Source organism: Myodes glareolus, chromosome 18, assembly GCF_982192425.1.
Source record: "Myodes glareolus chromosome 18, mMyoGla1.1, whole genome shotgun sequence".
In the NCBI taxonomy this organism is placed as follows: Eukaryota; Metazoa; Chordata; class Mammalia; order Rodentia; family Cricetidae; genus Myodes; species Myodes glareolus.
In genome coordinates, this window is record NC_142043.1 from 70,965,609 (window position 1) to 70,984,625 (window position 19,017).

The window sequence follows — 19,017 nt, forward strand, 5'->3', positions numbered from 1 at the left end:
ATGGTTACGTGAACACTGCTGAGTCCCCAGAAGAAAGCAAGATGTCTCATCTTCACAACCCTTTCCTCAGACCCCCCAAAGGCACATGTGACCCATCATCCTGGACCTAAAGGTGACATCACCCTGAGGTGCTGGGCCCTGGGCTTCTACACTGCTGACATCACCCTGACCGGACAGAGGGAGGAGGAGGAACAGACACAGGACATGGAGCTGGTGGAGACCAGACCTTCTGGGGATGGAACCTTCCAGAAGAGGGCATCTCTGGTGGTACCTTCTGGGGAGGAGCACAAATACACATGCCATGTGCACCATGAGGGGCTGGCTGAGCCCCTCACCCTGAGATGGGGTAAGGAGGGAGTGGGTGCAGAGCTGGGGTCAGAGAAAGCTGGAGCCTTCCGCAGACACTGAGCAAGGTCAGGGCTAAGAGCTGGGGTCATGACCCTCACCTTCCCTTTCTGTCCTTCCCTTCCCAGAGCCTCCTCAGTCCATGGTCCCCATCATGGCAGTCACTGCTGGTCTGGTTCTCCTTGGAGCTGTGGTCATTGTAGCTGTGGTGGCTGTTGTGAGGAAGAGGAGGAGAAACACAGGTAGGAAAGGGCAGGGTCTGAGTTCTCTCTCAACCCCTTTTAGAAGTGTGCTCTACCTCGTTAATGGGAAACACATCAACACCCCTCATTGCTCCTGTCTCCAACCTGGGTCGGCTGTCAGTTCTGGAAACATTGTTGGGTTGGAGTCTTTTCTGGTTTCTCACAGCTTTTCTTCTCACAGGTGGAAAAGGAGGGGACTGTTCTCATGTTTTAGGTAAGTTTGGGGAGCACTTACCCAGATAGCTTCCCCTTGGGTTACGATTAGAGGGATTCTGGGCCAGGGTTCAGGGAGACAATGTTATAGACAGGGCTCCCTTCAGTGGAAAGAGTCAGGACAAAATCCCAAGTCCTCAGAAGTGGCTTTCAGGTATGAAGACTGAAGGAAGGTGGAGGTTGGGTTGGGAAGTATAGACTTTTGGTTTCACTTCTTGCTGTGTTGTTGTGTCAGGTGACTTCCTGCTCCCAAGGACTCCGAGAGAAAAGTCTAGAAGTCTCTGTGAAGACAGTTACAAACTAACGACCATTCTTTGGTTCCCCCAAACCCTGAAGATGGGCATCCCTGTGCTCTGTTTGCTCCTACTGCTGGCTGCTGCCCAGGGCTCCGCCCAGATACAGGCAGGTGAGTACCAAGTCCTGAGGGCTGCAGTCTTAGTGCAGAGGGGCGGGGTTTGCACCCCGAAAGCCGCTTTGCCCAGCCAGACCCTCCCTCCACTTCTCCACCCTGCTTTTGGTTCCCGTCCCGGCCTGCGCACTAGTCCGGGGTCCCCGGATGAGGGTCTCACCGCGCTCTGCCCCCAGGCTCACACTCGCTGCGGTATTTTGCCACCGCTGTTTCCCGGCCCGGCCTCGGGGAGCCCCGGTTCATTGTCGTGGGCTACGTGGACGATACGCAGTTCATGAGCTTCGACAGCGACGCGGAGACCCCGAGGGCTAAGCCTTGCTTACCGTGGGCGGAACAGATGGGGTCGGAGTACTGGGAGGGCCAGACGCTGAAATTCAAGAAGGACACACAGAATTTTCGAAAGTGCCTTCAGAACATGCTCCACCGCTACAAACAGAGTCAGAATGGTGAGGTCAAGACCCCTCGTGGCCCCACAGATGGACCTGACTCAACCCTAATCCTAGTGTTTGAGATTCCGCAGGAGGCTGTGGGTGGGTGTCTTGACTTTTGCCTTAGGTTTGGGGACTGTTTCTTCGGGTGGGCAGTATCGGTGTGGGCCCGACTGAGTACAGAACGGGGCGGGCCAGGTTCCCACACTATCCAGGACATGCATGGCTGCTACGTGGGACCAGATGGGTATTTTCAGCGTGGACACTATCAGCATGCCTATGATGGCCATGATTACATCACCCTGAACGAGGACTTGAGCTCCTGGACCGCAGCAGATGGAGTGGCGCAGAACACTCAACGGGAGTGGGAGGAGGCTGGTGTGGCAGAGGAATACAGGGCTTACCTGGAGGGTGCGTGCGTGGAAACACTCCGCAGATTACTGGAGTACTGGAAGAAAACTCTTCAACCCTCAGGTAAGTGGTGCGTGGAATAATCCTCCCTCTGCACCCTTGCTGGGGCTGTTTTCTCCTAGTCAGGAAAGACAAAGGAACAGCTAGACTAGAATATTCTTTCTCTCCTGCTCAGGATGGAGCAAGTCTTCTGGTTTTCTTGAGTCAGTATCATAGGGTGGCTCTCCCCTGGGCTCACCCTTCTTCCAGAGCAGTTCAGGGTCTGTTTCAGGATAAAGTAGGAAGGTGCCTGGAATGACCAGCAGCAGCCCCTGTGAGCCATGGCCTCTCTCAGGCCTGATCCCCTGCTGACTCCAGTGACACCGAGTCTCTGAGTCCCACCCAGTCAGGAGCAGGAGTTCCTTTCTCAACAGGTGGTGAGACTCCCAGAGAAAAGATGATCTACATGGCTTCAGGGGGATTCTGCCCCAGCCTGCACCCCGCTTTTCTGTCCCTTTCCAGGATTGATCACATAGGTACCCGGAGTCCCCAGGAAGAATGCAAAATGCCCTATCTTTCCAACTCTTTCCCTCAGACCCTCCAGAGACACATGTGTCCCATCATCCCAGATCTAAAGGTGATGTCACCCTGAGATGCTGGGCCCTGGGCTTCTACCCTGCTGATATTGCTATGACCTGGCAGAGAGATGGCAAGGAACAGATACAGGATATGGAGCTGGTGGAGACCAGACCTGCAGGGGATGGAACCTTCCAGAAGTGGGCAGCCATGGTGGTGCCTTCTGGGGAGGAGCACAAATACACATGCCATGTGGACCATGAGGGGCTGGCTGAGCCCCTCACCCTGCGTTGGGGTAAGGAGGGAGTGGGTGCAGAGCTGGGGTCAGGGAAAGCTGGAGCCTTCTGCAGTCCCTGAGCAGGGTCAGGTTTGAGAGGGTCATGGCCCTCACCTCCCTTCCTGTCCTTCCCTTCCCAGAGCCTCCTCAGTCCATGGTCCCCATCATGGCAGTCATTGCTGGTCTGGTTCTCCTTGGAGCTGTGACCATCATTGTAGCTGTGGTGGCTGTTGTGTGGAAGAGGAGGAGAAACACAGGTAGGAAAGGGCAGGGTCTGAGTTCTCTCTCAGCCCCTTTTAGAAGTGTGCTCTGCCTCATTAATGGGAAACACATCCACACCCTCATTGCTCCTGTCTCCAACCTGGGTCTGCTGTCAGTTCTGGAAACTTCCTAGAGTCAGGGACTTCCCTGGTCTCTCACAGCTTTTCTTCTCACAGGTGGAAAAGGAAGGAACTATGCTCCAGCTCCAGGTAAGTGTGGGGGGCAGGATTGTTTCTGAGACCCTTGGAATGTATTTGGAGCTGGTGGACAGCTCAACCAGCCCCTAATTCCTCCAGCCACATCCTCTCAGTCTCCTGAGAAAGTTCCTTGTTCTTTCTTCTTCTGCAGGCAGGGGCAGTGCTCTGAGCTCTGTCTTATCTCTGGAGGCTTGAAAAGGTGATACCCTGGGCTGTTAGGAACTGTGAATTTACTTTTTTTTTCCTTTTTCTTTGTTGCCATTTTGAGATAAGGTTTCTCTGTAGCTTTGGAGCCTGCCCTAGGACTTGCGAGATAGCCCAGAATGGCCTTGAACTCATGGTTCTGCCTCCCAAGTGCTGGGTTTAAAGGCACTTGCCACCACCACCAGACTGGAAACTCTGAACTTTCTAAATAAACTTTATATGCAATAACATGAGTTTTTCCAAAACTAACACTTTGTTTAAACATCAAAATTTTACTACAATTTCATTACATACATTGCCATTAAATGAACTTTGATTTCAAAAATTAAATTACCTTTAGTAACATACTATATTTTGTAAACAAAGACGGATTTGTATAAAGGCAAAAAAAGACTTTTTAATGGCAGATGATAATTAAAAAATACCATATAGGAATTCCATTAAATGTGCTGCTGGAGTGGCAATCTTTGACTCTTTCACTGGCTTTTGGGATCCTACTCCTCATACTTGACCCTTGCCTAGCTTTGACACATGGGGCAGTGCTTAGTCTTACTGCAACTTGATATGCCATGTTTTATTGATACTCGTGGGTGACTCACCTGCCCTTTCCTGGATGGAGATAGAAGGGGAGAAGACTTGGGAGGGGAAATGATATCTGGGGTGGATGGGGGGAGGGAATGATGGAAAGGGACAGTGGGGGGAGACTATGGCTGGGATGTGAAATAAATAAATGATTTTTAAAAATGTGATGCTGGTGTAATGGGAATTCCCTTGTTTTCTTTACCTGGCTTGTAAATGTGAATGTCAAATTTATGGAGTGTATCATCAGCCAAGAATTTTGTTAACTCATGTATATTTACAACTTCTATAAAGAAGTTTATATAAAGTAAAACAATAATAAGTAACTATCCTAAGCAAGATAGTTTTGCTCATTTCATCTGATGTTTTCCAAAAGAATAAATAATTATAAATGTGTTAAATAAAAAAGAGCTTTATTATATAAATGCTGTCAAGAAATACTCTTACGTCTGATTCTTACATCTTTTGTTGTCCCAAGTTTTAAGTTATTTTTTTCCAAAAAAAATTATTTTAAAAAGAAAATAACTGGGCTGGAGAGATGGCTCAGTGGTTAAGAGCATTGCCTGCTCTTCCAAAGGTCCTGAGTTCAATTCCCAGCAACCACATTGTGACTCACAACCATATGTAATGAGATCTGGTGTCCTCTTCTGGCAGGCAGGCAGACATGCAGGCAGACCAACTGAATACAATAAAAAAAAAAAAAAAAGCAAGACCTAGGTAAGTAGGGACAATCCAGGAGACATCCAGCAGGAACTTGATCCCTTTCCAGCTGCCCTATGAGGAAGCCATATCTCATGTGACCCCAGCTCTCCTGAAGCCTTGAGACAACACAGCAAGATGACAACTGAACTGTGACCTGGGAGAGGTTATGAGCCAGGGTCACTCACTCAGACTCTTGGGGTCTCACACTGTAGGAAGTAATGAATGGTTGATGTCTCCAGACGCTGAGCTTGGCTGGTCTGCTAAGGGCAACAGATGCTAAGGGCAACAGATAATTGAGAAGTGGAATTCTCCCACAACCCTCCCAACCCTCCTGAGGAGTTCGAGGACTCTGAACTGAAGCCCCAGCTTTCAAAGATCAAAGACGGGGAATTATCCGACCTTTCCATCCCTCTTAAGCTATTCACCTCTCCAGCTCCTAACCTGGGTCAGTCTTCTAACGGAACACTGATGACAACTCGGCGGTTCTAACCCCACATTGAGTGGCGGGATCCTGGAGAACCAACCACCGGTTAGAAAGTCCACGCAGACCGCGGAACTCAGAGTCGCCCCAGATCTGAGATGGGGGCGATGGCACCGCGCACGCTGCTCCTGCTGCTGGCGGCCGCCCTGGCCCCGACCCAGACACACGCGGGGTCAGGAGGGAAACGGGCTCTGCGGGTAGGGCGGGAGCGGCACCGGGGAAGCCGCACCTTCACCCCCACCCCCGCGTGGTCTAGCCGGACCCTCCCGCCACTTCCCCACCCGAGTCCTGAACCCCGCGCCCTGCTCCCCTCCCGGCCCACGCTCCTGCCCTGGGTCCCGGGAGGAAGTCGGGGTCTCACTGCGCGCGCCCCCAGGCTCGCACTCCATGCTGTATTTCTACACCATCGTGTCCCGGCTCGGCCTCGGGGAGCCCCCGGTTTATCTCCGTCTGCTAGGTGGACGACACACAGTTCGTGCGCTTCGACAGCAACACGGAGACTCAGAGGAGCCGAAGGAGTCGTGGGTGGGGCAGGAGGGGCCGGAGTATTGGGAGGAGGAGACAAGGAAAGCCAAGAATACCCAGCAGACTATTCGAGGGAACCTGCAGGCCCTGTCTGCACTACAGGCATAGCTATGAAGGTGAGTGACCACGGGTGACCTCAGAGTCGCCAAAGGCCTCAGTCGCAAGGGTCCCATGTCCCAGGTTCTGCTCAAGACGGGGGACTGGTTTCCTATTCAGAATAGAGGAGGCCCTGTGTGGGTAGGGCCGTGAGACAGGGTTGACCGTGGGGATGGACCAGGCTCTTACATCATGCAGGAGATGTCTGGCGGTGATGTGGATTGGAATGGCAGCCTCCTCCGTGGATATGACCGATTCGGGTGTGACGGCCAGGATTACCTCTCCTTGAACGAGGAGCTCCTAAGATATCTGCGGACAAGGCTGTGCAGATCACAAGTCTGGAGTTGGAGCAGAGAGATACAGGGCCTACCTGCTTGGCGAGTGCGTGGAAACCCTCCGCAGATACCCGGAGAACAGGGACGCGACTGTGCAGGCAGGTGCACAGGGTAAAGAAACCCCGGAACAGGGGTCATGCCGCTGTCTCTTCTTGTGTTTAATTTTTTAAAAATTTTATTACAAAAAAATTTAAAAGACAAACAAAACAAAACAAAACACACACTCCAAAATTAACCAGAACAAGTCTGTACCTCTCAGTGAAGTTCTGTACAATTTGAACAGCCATTCTGAACCAGTTTTGTTCACTGTGATCTTACACGTTCACTATCAAATGTATTTTTATATGGGAGGGTATGGGGAGGAGGGGAGGAAGTGGAAATTTTCATAAACAAATAAATTAATTTAAAAAATGTATTTTTATGCACTTATTCAGCATCAGCACAAAAAGCACCTATGACAGATTCATTGTAGGCCCATATTTCTACACGGGTGTCCACCAGAATCCCATGTCACAGTTTGCACCTGCCACGCAGGAGGTGGTCACCTCCCTAACAATGGGTCAGGGTATGCTAAAGCTGTTCTGTTCCTTCTTTGTAATTGGGAAGATGCCTGGGATAGAGATGCTAATTTGGCCTAAGAAACAGAGCTGGCATACAGAGCAGGAAGATAAGGAGAGATGACAAAATGGGCATAGAAAGGGGTGGTCAAAGGTGTGGACATAACCAGAGACATTCGCCTGGTTACCTATGAAAGAGAATGCTAATGAATCCCCCCTCCCCCAGTTTATGTTTTTGTATATAAGGCTGTTTGGAGAATAAACGAGAGAAATTTTTAGGATGTGAACTCAGGATTTCATGAGGGATCACTGAGAATCTCCCTCCCAATAAAGCCATGTGAGTTGTATCTTTAATTCCATGCTTTCCCTCTGGTCCTGGAAAACTAATTTAGGGTCCAGGCTGGCAACAGACCCCGACAATTTAGAACTAGAAAATAATCATATTTATATCCTGTTTCCCAACTCAAGCCCATTACTTACATCTAGTCCTTCCTCATTCCCTGGTATTTGGCCTTGCTTGTTGGCTTTTTTGTGACTTTATACTGTGCCCGTTTGTACATTTGTTTACACACATACAATAATGGCTAAATTCTGCTTATTAGAAAAACTATATGATCTTTTGGGGGTGTCTTTTTTTTATTTTGGTTTTGCTTGTTTTGGATTGGGTTTGTTTTTCTGTTGAATTTTTCGTTTTGTTTTTTTGCGGGGTTTCTTTGTGTAGCCCTGGAAGTCACTCTGTAGACAAGAGAGAAGGATGGTCTCCTGAGATCATAGAGCTCCACCTGCCTCTGCCTCCAGAGTGCTGGCTTTAAAGGCATTACCCACCATGCAGGGTGTGTGGTCTTTTTCTTCTCTAAGATAACTGTCTATTCAGTCCCCTCATCCATTTGTTTATTAGTGAATTCCTTGGTATTTAGTTTCTGCAGTTCTTTCTAAATTGAGGACTCTAGTCCCTTGTCGGCATGTTTCCTCCTGCTGTCGCTTCTGTTCCCTCTGCTGATTGTGTCCTATGCCATGAAGAGACTTTGTTTTCATGCTGATGTGTGGCCTCATTAGCTCCTGTGGTATTGCTGTTCTGTCCTAAGTTCTTGCCTATCCCAGTATCTGGAAGGGCTTCCCCTAGGCTGTCTTCTAGAACTTTGGGTGTTTCAAGGTCTGAACTTAATAAAGTCCTTGCTACATTTGAGTTCATCTTTGTAGAAGGTTAAAGATGATGCAAACCTTTAAGACCAGCACCTGGAGGGCAGAAAGTGGAATCTCTGTCTTCGAGGCTAGCCTGGACTGAGTTCCAGGACAGCCAGATTATCTAGAGAAACACTGTTTCAGAGAGGGAGAGAGAGGAAACAAGAAAAAGAAAAGAAGAAACAAAATAAAGATGAAACTATAAGCTCATCTGAGGTAGAAGCCCAGTATTGCAGCATTGTATCCAGATGGGATTTTCCCCAGCGTTTTAGATTCTTTGTCTAAACTAAGTAGCACAGTTTTGTCACTGTCTCTGGGAACTCTGTTCTGTCCTTTGATTTTCCTGTCTACTTCATGTCAGTCCCAGGCTACCTTTGTCCCTATAGCTCTGCAGTATAACTTGAGGTTGGGATTGTGAGACCCCCAGCAGTGTTCCTAACCCTTAAGAGAGTTTGGCTATTTGTGGTCTTTGGTGATTCCATATGATTTCTTGTATTTTTCTCTAGAAATGTGAAATATATCAAAATTGTATAATGTTAAATTAAATCTGTAGATTAATTTTGACTATTTTCACAATGTTAACTCTGTCAATTCAGAAGCATGAACTGTGTTTCCATCTTCTAACATTATCTTCTATGACATCCTGTGTCAGTATCTTAAAGATTTCATTGTAGAGTTCTTCCATTTCTTTGGTTACTATGTATCCTTAAACACTTAATTTTAGTGGAATTAGTTTGAATGTTGTACATTTCCTAATTTTTTTGAAAGTATAGTGTTGATATAAATGAAGGCTACTTTTTAATATTGATTTTGTATCTCGCAATCATAAGTGTTATTTTGGTCCAAGAGTTTTCAACTTAAACAACAGAGTTGTTTAAGAAAAGAATTCTGTAGTCTGGAAATAAGAATAGTTTGACTTCTTCCTTTCCTGTTTTGTTCCCTTTTCTGCCTTTCTCTTGTCTGGTTGTAGTAGCTGAGTCTTCAAACACCATGTCAGATAAAGTGGAGAATGGACCCCTCTTCTTCCTGAACAAGAAGAAACACTCCATTTCTCTCCATTTGATATAATGTTGCACCATCCTAGTCTCTTGCACATAAAACATGGAGAGCGTTCCTGGATTGCTTTTTTTGTATTTTGTTTGTTACTTTTGTATTGTTTTTGATGGAGTCTCTGTGTAGTCTTGGATGTCCTGTAAGTCTCTATGTAGACCATTATGGGCTCAAGCTAAGAGATCCTCCTGCCTCAGTTGGTATTAAGGACGTGTGCCATAGAGCCCAGGCACATGGGTTTCCTGACTAGAGAATGGCTGTCCCATTCATCTCCTCCTCTCAGGACAGTTCAGAGTCTGACTTAGTGTGGGAGGAGAGACGATCTCTGAAACAAGCCCGGTTCCTTCATTCTGCAGTCAACTGTGTACCATGGCCTCTCTCAGGCTCAGTTCTGTACACACACTCAGTCATTGGAGTCTGTCTGCATGATGCTGAATCTCTCAGCCCCCACCCAGTCAGGAGCACAGGTCCCTTTTTCCTGATGTGACACCTAGAGTTTGCTACCCTGGGACCTTTCACCCTGATTCTAGAACTTGATAATGAAAGAGTATCTAGGATCCTATGAAATGCTTCTGGGAAATTTTCACCCCTCCATCACCCCATTTCTGACCCTTCCCAGGATGGATTCACGGGCCCTACTGGAGTCCCTAGGAAGAATGAAAAATGCCTGAACTTTCCAACTCTTACTCTCAGATCCCATTCCTCCCCTCCCCAAGACACATGTGACAAATCACCCCAGATCTCAATATGACATCACCCTAAGATGCTGGGCCCTGGGTTTCTACCCTGCTGATACCACTCTGACCTGGAAGAAGAATGAGGAGGAGCAGACCCAGGACATGGAGCTGGTGGAGACAAGACCTTCAGGAGATGGATCCTTCCAGAAGTGGGCAGCTGTGGTGGTGCCTTCTGAGGAGGGGCAGAGATACACATGCCTTGTGCAGCATGAGGGGCTGTCTGAGCCCCTACCACTGAGAAGGGATAAGGAGGGTGTGGGTGCAGATCTGAGATCAGGGTAAGCATATGCCTTTTGCAAAAGGAAGGGTGAGGACTGAGAGTTGGGTCAAGACCCTTCCCTTCCTTTCCCTTTCCTTGTTTGAGTCTCTTTAGTCCGCCATCCCCATCAGGACCATTGTTGGTGCTCTCCTTGGAGTCAAGCTCTTAGCTTCTAACGTGGGAGGTATGATGATGGGGATGAGGAAGAACACAGGCATGGAGGGGCCATGTTGTGGGGTTTTTTTTATTGTTTTTTTATGCAGCACCTTCAAGAAGGGTGCATAGAGAATCGGAACACACACACCCCATGCCCATCTCAAGGGTCTGTGTACTGATAATTGTTTTACTCTAAAGCACAGGAGAAATGAAGGACAGATTCATAACCCTGATGGTGGAAGTGATGGGGACCTGGTCCTCAGTGCTCAGAGGTCAGAGGAGAAGGTCCCTGCTGAGGACTCACAGGCTGGAAATTGGTTCACTCCCTGCATACCTGTTTCCTCCTTTCTCCTGACCCTCTCCTGCTCTGCTGTCAGTTCTGGATTTGTGGGGTCCAGAACTTCCCTGTCTCGTAGCATTATGTCTCACAGGCAGAACCACTTACTGCTATGCTCAGGCTCCAGGTAAGACTGGAGAAGGCTTGTCCATGAGGCCTTCAGGTGGAGCAGGAGCTGGTGGGGAGCTCAGTTAGACCTACTTCCTTCTCTAGACAAACCTTGAAGCTTCAATATGTATTGTTAATTTTTTACCCTACACAAGGACAGCTCTGATGTGTCTCTCACAGACTGTACAGAAGACCTCCTGAAGATGAAGTGGGGGAGGGGCAAAGGGGACATGAACATTTCACAGGGACTCTGAATTCAGACCTGCGAGTGAGTGGTGGCTTGTTGGGATGCTGTCTTCACAGTGATTGTTCATGACTCTTGTTCTGTAGCATGAAGACAGCTGCCTGGCGTGGATGGAGTGACAGACGATGTGTTCAGGTCTCTCCTCCGATACCCAGAGCCCTTCCATTCTCCTTAAGCAACAGTCTCTGAAGTGTGATCCTATGGCTCAACGTGAAGAACTGGGGAGTCCAGCCCAGCCCACCAGGATTCCGTCACTACACCGTCCTGTGTTCCCTTCCCCAGCCAACCTTCCTTGTTCAGCCAACTGGAGGGGACATCTCTATCCTGTCAGCTCCATGCTGCACTGAGCTGCAGTTCACGGCTTCACTGAAAATAAGAATCTGAACGTGAACTTGATGTTTCAGATTCTTCACCAGAGGTTTCATTGTTTGGCAAATGGAAGAGGTGATTTCTTACAGTTTTGTGGAGGAAATAAATGGCAGCATGGAGAACCTTGTGGAACCTGTGTTCACTGTGCTCTTTGTCTCTGGTGGGATGAGATGAGGCTGTGGGAGCCAAGCGAGAACAGGGCTGTGCCCAGGTGGAGCTTAGTATGGTGTGGGCTTTGATGTGGTCACTCCTCAGCTCTGCCACCTCCTGGTTTGGTCTTCTCTTCTCTCAGTAACCAGATGCTGACAGGGCCTGTGATCAGACATGGCTAGAGCCTAGTCCTGTCCCCAGGATGATCACAGCCATGCAGCTGTGACAGGTCAACCTGGACTTCATCCTGGCTGTGGCCCTCTTCCCTAGTTTCTGTGAAGGACTAGGCCTGTTCTTACTGAAACGGTATGGGATCCTTTTTCCTTGGGCCCCAGGGTGACAGTCAGGGACTCAGGATCCAGAGACCCTGCCCTGGGTGAATGGGAGGGTGCTTCCTCCTGCTGAGCTGAGAAGAAAGCTGTGATAAAGGAATTACACATCTCTAACCCAGCCCTTGGGAGGCAGAGGCAGATGAATCTCTAATTTCTAGGCCAGTCTGCTATAGTGAGTTCCAGAACAGCCAGAGCTACACAGAGAGATCCTGTCTCAGAACAGAAACAAAACAAACAAAAGCCAGGGAGTCTTGCAGAGGGCTCTGTTATATGATGTTTTAGTCTTTGGATTTTAGGGTGTCCCTCCACTCAGCTCCCAAATAAATCACACACAGGGGCTTATTCTTAGTTATGAATGCCCAGCCTTAGCTTGACTTGTTTCATGCTGGCTTTTTTTTTTTTTGATCTTAAATTATCATGTCAACCTTTTGTCCCTGGGATTTTATCTTACTTATTTCTGTATATCTTATTTTTGCTTCTTCCTCTGTGCCTGGCTGGGTGCTGACCCCCGATGTCCTCTTCTCCTTGTTCTTTTGTTGATCCTCCTGTCTCCTCCTATTTATCCTCTTTCCCTGCCAGCCCCACCTATCCTTGCTCCGGCCTCACGACTGGCCATTCATCTCTTCATTAGGACCATCAGGTGTTTGAGACAGGCAAAGAGTCACAGCTTCACAGAGTTAAACAAATGCCACATAAACAAAAGCCAGGCACCTTGAAATACTATTCCCCAACAGGGCTCCATACTTTGACATTCCTGAGGGTCCTGATGGGAACGTGAGTGGGACGACAGATTCTGACCCAAGTGCTGATGGGGAAGGGACAGTGGGGCCGAGAGTGCCTGAGAAGTGGCTACAGTTAGGAAGGGGTGAGGAGGTCAGGGGCAGCTGTAAGGTGGGTGTGGTGTAAAACCACAACAGGCTATAGCAGAGCCTTTCTGTGGGTGTTTGCATATTCTGTGGCAATTCCCAATTCCTGGATCCTACTCCTTCCCACCAGAACCCCAATCTGAAACTGGGGTCCTGGTGGCTCACTGAGGGCATGCTTGGTTACTAGGACTGGGGACAGGTTGGGTAGAGGACTGGGAGGGGACCAGCGTGGCATACTCGACCACTGGACACTTAAACGTTCATGCCTTGACTTGGAGCCCTGCAATAAGACCCCCTGTTTTAGTGTTTCACCGAGAAACCATGCCAGAATGAAAAACTGCTACCTGGCTCTGGCAGGACCTGGCATCCACAAGCACGCAGAAGCAGCAGCAGCAGGTGGCACAGTTAACTCTGAGTTTGCCAATATAGAGGCGCTGAGATGTCCTTGGTGCCACAATGGAGACCAGAAGCCCTTATCTATGGAGTTGCTTGATGCAGCCATGCTGGTCCGCAGAATTCTGGGACTGAACTGGAGACCAGACAGCTTCATGGTTCCAGGAGGGAAAAGACAAGCTTTGCTACCAATTCTCATATGGGAACTCTGTGCAGGGCCCACAGGGAGGCCAGCAGCAGAACCTGATGGAGCCTCACAGTCACTGGGATCTTGCTGTTCATTGCTCTTGGGGACTCATCAGCAAGGTCTTCTGGTCCTGTGTAACAAGGCTGCTCTAGGTACCAACTCTGGGCAGCACTACCTGCATCCAGTGCCTAAATTGCCATCTCACATACCGGATGCAGGGGCTCCCAAGGCTGTTGCACAAGCCCGCATTCCCACCCCATAACCCCACCTGCCACTGTGGCTTCAACTTGTCCTGCATTTTGCCAAGCCAGCACCCTCACCCCCCTGGAGTATAATAAAGGGTTCTCACATATCAGCAACTCTGCATCAGTGGGGAACAGGAACCAAATCCAGCAGCCAAGGGAGAGACTGCACACGTTTCTACATCTGTTTTTATATAGAGCCCAAGGCTGTGCCCAAAGGGGTTCAGCATCTCAAAGGTGATTGGCTAAAGGAATTTCCCCAAGCACCTTCCTCTTTTGTCTAAATAAGAGAGCTTCAAACCCAATACAAAACTATATACAATAAGAACAGATATCAACTATAAAAATTAGAATTACAGCCAGCATAAACAATATTAAGTAAGAAACATACGCTAAATGTTTCAATAATTATCCTATCCTAGGGAGTCTAGGTCTTAGAAATGGTTTGGCTAAGTCATGAGAGGAAAGTAACTATGACTATCTAGTTTTCAACCCCATAGAAGACCTGAGAATGGAAATAATATTACTTGAGTTAACAGGAAGTGCAATAATGTAACTTCAAAAAGGTGTAAGAAATGACAAGGATAACCGGTTACCTGGGCAATCACCCAAAGTCTCATTTGCAATGTTGGAGCAACCAACTTTGTTTAAAGCCTAGAGTAACAGACAGACCATTTTCAGAGGCAGGAAAATTTGAAAAACCATCTTACCCTGTCTTGGCAAGGTTTGGCAGTCTTTTTTCTTGTAACCTGCTTGTTCTGTCTGGACACCATGCATTTTGACAGTGTTCGGGGCATGGGCAGTTCTTTGCCCAAAGAGCAGTTTTGCCAAGAAGAAAACAAGCTCCAAGTGCAGGGTCTTTGGTGCCCAACATTCTCTCAGGAATGGATCAGTGCTGCCAGGAGCAATTGTGTCTCATGTCAACAGAATCCTAAGTTAAATAAATGCCATATTCTACAGATCTTTGAAGTGTTTGAAGATTACATATCCATGCAGAATATAATCTCTATGTATCTAAAGAACCTGATTAGTCTAACTATAAGTCTAAGAAACATTGATGACTACTGACCTATAATTCTTAATACCTATGAAGCTTAAAGACTAAGGCTTCATATTAGAATATTAGACAATCCTTAAAAAACTTTCAGCAAATGAGGACAATGACTTCAAAATGTAAACAATATATAAGTATCTTGATCAGAGGTAGAAATGTATAGTGCAAATGATAAATATATTCTAGAATTCTATCAACATATAAATGTCTTAAGCAGAGGTAGAAACATGCATGCATACAATATGACAAAATAAATTTGCATAGGTGCACAAATATTGTATACAGATAGAAGAGCATATTCAATTTAACAAATATAATTTGAATTTATACCTATTATAAGAATCTCTACCAATATAATTTGTCTATACATAATAGCTCACAAGTATTACTCCTGACTAAGCTTACACTAATCTACCTATTATCCCACTCAACTTTCCTTTTTTATTTCACAGGAATATATCAGTGTTGGGAATCTAAGGACTAAGGTTCCCAGTGGACCAAGAAGCGAATCACACTTCACAGAGAGCTCTGTCAGCCTGTTCAGCCTGGACCACTGCAACAGGGCTCAGGGAAGGAGCCACCTCAGGGCTGCAGAGGAGAAACAGCATAGCCTCAAAGTCAAACTCTCCTGTATCTGTGAAAGTCTTAACCTCCTATACCAGCCATACTCCAAGCTCACATCACCCAGGGCGCATCACAGCTTGGAGGTCCTAAGTGCCAGTCAACATCACAGTTACAACAGGCCACTCACCTTCAACCAGAACACATACATCGTGGGTTCCTGTCTACTGTGGGAGCTCCTTCAGCCTATAGCCTTTATGATACCAGCCTACTTGGGCATGGTTTCTTGTACTAAATGCAGCAGTAAAGCCTGTGCTTACTCTCTCTCTCGCTTCCAGCTGCTGTTCTGCTCCCGGTTTGTGCAGAGGACTGGGATCTAGAACTGTGACCTGTGAACCTCTAAATAAATAACCCTTCATTAGACATAATTCTGAACTAGTATGGGTTTATTTTGTAACTTCTGTCATCATCTGGCACCCGAACATGAGGACTAGTCCACCCTTTTGGGGGATTGGTTCACCAGTCATGTGGCACATTGGGCACTGACTCTCCTGCCCTTGGCTCTAGCTGACCCTCAGACACAACAGGCTGCTGCTCAGCACTCCCTGCCTTACAACCCACAAGCTGTCACACACTGTTGCCTGTGATCCCCATGGTGCACACAGTCCACAACTCACACTGATGAAAAACTTTGGGTTTTTTCTTTACCCTGGGCCCCAACCCTTGAAATCATTTGATTTAAAAACTGTTCTTAATTTGTTAAACAAAGCATATTTTTCAGTACCTAAGTAAGCAACACATGCTGTTCACTGCTGCTAGCATCTCTCTGCCACATGGCTACAACTGTGACACCTGCTGGCTGATAACAATTATTACACCTACTCTAATTCATTGTAACTGCCATATGACAGGTAAGATCTGAAAATCTATAAAAACTACTGATAACATCCAGGAGTTCGATAATTATTTTGCTTATACTATGAATGGTATTCTACAAGGCGTCTATATTTCTTTATTTGATTCTAGGAATTAGTTTTGGTTTTTATATTATCTCATTAAAAATGGTTTGACAACAGGGCCCCAAGAATGAGACGCTTTTAGAAAAAATACAGTTTTTACAGACTGATAATAGACAAATAGTTGAGAAGATCAATACTATGAAGAAGCATAGCATCAATCTGACAGAATTATTTGAGAGAATTTGTGTGTTGGATTTAACAATCTAAATCTGCTGAAAAGTTATGATAAACAAACAGATAAAATATCTCTCCGGGAAGGTAATATGCACACCATCAAAATTATGTCCAAGAATGAGACATTATCTTTACTGGACAAGTTTCATATCTTGGAATCCTCAGTGAGGGCATTAGAACAGAACACTGGACAGGAGATTCAGACTTTACAAAAGGTAGTAGTAAAATTGAAAAGATTGAGGAAATTTTTGAAACTGATGAGCAGGGACAGAAGGTACAAGGACAGGATTTACCCTCATCGGTACATGCCAGATCGTGGAATGAGTTACACAGAGTTTTAACTGCATATCCAATAATTTCCTTGGAAAGACCATCTGACAAAAAGTACCGTAAAGCTAGTCAAAGAATATGATGGGAACCAATACATATGAACAATCTAAAAGAAATAAAAACAAGCAATGGTTTCTTATGGGCTACATTCACCATTTGTCAGGGAAATGGTGAAAACATGGAATTCAAGCACTAAGCTTTCCCCACACACTTGGCTTCAATTAATCTCAACAGTCCTAGAAGATGGACCTCAGCTGCATTGGAAGTGTTATTAGAGAGAAGAGGGAACAATTTTAGAACAATAGGGGAAAGCAAAAGGATTTGAGACTTCCCAAGATCGAATTCTTGGCAAGGGTCATTACTCTGATCCTCAGGAACAGGCTCGCTATGATGAACACACCTCGTCCCTGTGTAGCACAGCAGCTTTAGATGCTTGGGACAGGATTCAAAAGCTAGAAAAGAGAACTGAATAATTATATATATATATATATATATATATATATATATATATATATATTAAACAGGGCCAGAGATAACCTTTTAGTGACTTCTTACAAAGATTAACTAAGGCTGTAAAAGTAGGAGTGACAGACCCTGAAGCTAGACATGTACTTGTTGAATCTTTGACTTTTGAAAATGCCAACTTAGAATGTAAGAAGATCCTTGGGTCTTTAAAGATCAAATCAGAACCCATAGATGAATGGATCTTGCATACAATGAATGTTGAAACATTTAGCTATAGTACTGAAGCAGTTTACGATGGTATGAGGAGACATCAAAATGCCAAATGTTTTAATTGTGGTAGAATGGGACATCTGACAAGGGATTGTAGACCCTTGAATGGGAGAACTCAGCCTTCCGGTATATATAGGAGGTGTGGCAAAGGCCGACATAGGACCAATGATTGTGGGTCGACAAAAGACAGACAAGGCAACCTGATATCACCAGAAATCTCCTTGGGGGGCCTCTTGCAGGTTCCCATGTCAAACAAGGTCCAGTTATTCCCAGTAACTATGGAGAACATGTCCCACCAGGAAAATTAAACAATCCAGTGCCTCCTGTAAAATAAAAAATACTATTCTGGATGATGGAAGAGGCATAGAGGATGAATCAAAAACTCCAGTAGGAAGTAGTAAACGTATACTTTGGCAGACTTCTATAAATGATCAAAGACCAAAGCTAAGAGTGCACATAAATGACATTGTAATTGAGGGATTACAAGACACAGGTGTAAATGTGAGTATTATTACTCTAGAATCTTGGTATCCAGATTGGCCTATTCAATAGATAGATATTTGGTTCCTAGGAATTGGAACCCTATCTCAAGTGAAACAAAGCACAAGGTGGGTTGAATGCATAGGACTAGAAGGACAGAAAGAAAGGCAGAGGCCATATGTAGCTAATATTGCAGTGAATTTATTGGGTTTTGACCTGCTGCAGCAATGGAATACCCAGGTTAACATTCCTACAGTACCAAAAACTCATGTTTCTGGGAAGGATATTATAAGATATTAAAAGCAAAGGTCACCAGCCATTCAGGCTGTACAAGAACACAAAGCAACCAGCAAACCTTCAGAGGTACTAACAGCCTTGCCTCTAACCCAGTTAACTGAGAAATCCATATTGGTTGAACAATGACCTTTAGCAGAAGAAAAATTGCAGGCTTTAGAACAGCTGGTACAGGAGTAACTAGATGTTCAGCATATTGAAGAATCAACCAGCCCTTGGAATTCTCCTGTATTTTGTTGTTAAAAAGAAATCTGTTAAATGGAGAATGGTGACAGATCTAAGAGCTGTCAACAAGGTTATTCAACCTATGGGCCCTCTACAATCTGGAATTCCTCTGCCTTCTCTATTACCAAAAGGTTGGCCTTTTATATTTATTGGTTTTAAAGATTGTTTCTTCACTATACCTTTACAAGAAAAGGATAGAGAAAACTTTGCCTTCACAGTGCCTACTTATAATAATTCTCAGCCTACTAGGAGATACCAATGGACCATCCTCCCACCAGGAATGCTCAATAGTCCCACCCTGTGCCAATACTTTGTCAGCCAGCCATTGGAACTAATATGTAAGCAATTTGCTAAGTTGATAATTTACCATTACATGGATGACATTTTGTTATCTGTCTCAAATGCAGATACTTTAGAAAGGATGTTTGAAGGAGTAAAGAAAGTTTTGCATAAATGGGGATTACAAATTGCTCCTGAAAAATTACAAAGAGGATATTTTGTCAATTTCCTAGGTTACAAAATAGGTTTACAGAAAATTAGAACACAAAAGGCACAAATTAGGAGAGACCGATTACAGACTCTTAATGACTTTCAAAGATTGTTAGGAGACATTTTCAATCTATGACCAGCTGTTCGGATAATGCCTGATCTAATAATTCATTTAAACAAAACCTTAGATGGTGACAAAGACTTAAATAGTCCCAGAGAATTAACAA

The 19,017-nt window shown here is 45.9% G+C and overlaps 3 protein-coding genes across 5 annotated transcripts in view; all 3 read left to right on the top strand.

Annotated features, from left to right (window-relative positions):
• Positions 1–1,136, top strand: part of LOC148119248 (H-2 class I histocompatibility antigen, Q10 alpha chain-like) — a gene marked incomplete at its 3' end in the record, with an annotated part of 148,002 nt that extends 146,866 nt beyond the window's left edge. The window contains exons 5-8 of the mRNA XM_087897813.1: positions 71–346; positions 474–587; positions 769–801; positions 1,036–1,136. Of these exons, the coding sequence (XP_087753939.1) occupies positions 71–346; positions 474–587; positions 769–801; positions 1,036–1,136 (524 nt within the window). The remainder of the gene's footprint in view (positions 1–70; positions 347–473; positions 588–768; positions 802–1,035) is intronic.
• On the top strand, positions 1,073–10,996 carry LOC146890916 (H-2 class I histocompatibility antigen, Q10 alpha chain-like). Of its 3 annotated transcripts, none has more exons than XM_087898642.1 (7): positions 1,073–1,206; positions 1,386–1,655; positions 1,836–2,111; positions 2,623–2,898; positions 3,021–3,137; positions 3,318–3,350; positions 10,977–10,996. In XM_087898642.1, the coding sequence occupies exons 1-7, from the start codon at positions 1,137–1,139 to the stop codon at positions 10,979–10,981; spliced, it is 1,047 nt and encodes a 348-aa protein (XP_087754768.1). In that variant the 5' UTR covers positions 1,073–1,136; the 3' UTR covers positions 10,982–10,996. The 3 variants fall into 3 exon arrangements, with proteins under 3 accessions (XP_087754768.1, XP_087754767.1, XP_087754766.1); XM_087898641.1 differs by lacking the exon at positions 10,977–10,996 and adding an exon at positions 3,490–3,770; XM_087898640.1 differs by lacking the exons at positions 3,318–3,350; positions 10,977–10,996 and having other exon boundaries at positions 3,021–3,311.
• Positions 5,311–6,675, top strand: LOC146890915 (H-2 class I histocompatibility antigen, L-D alpha chain-like). The gene is made up of 2 exons (XM_087898649.1): positions 5,311–5,945; positions 6,124–6,675. Exons 1-2 carry the CDS (start codon positions 5,403–5,405, stop codon positions 6,373–6,375), a joined length of 795 nt encoding a protein of 264 aa, XP_087754775.1. The 5' UTR covers positions 5,311–5,402; the 3' UTR covers positions 6,376–6,675.
• Positions 10,997–19,017: the final 8,021 nt, after the last annotated feature.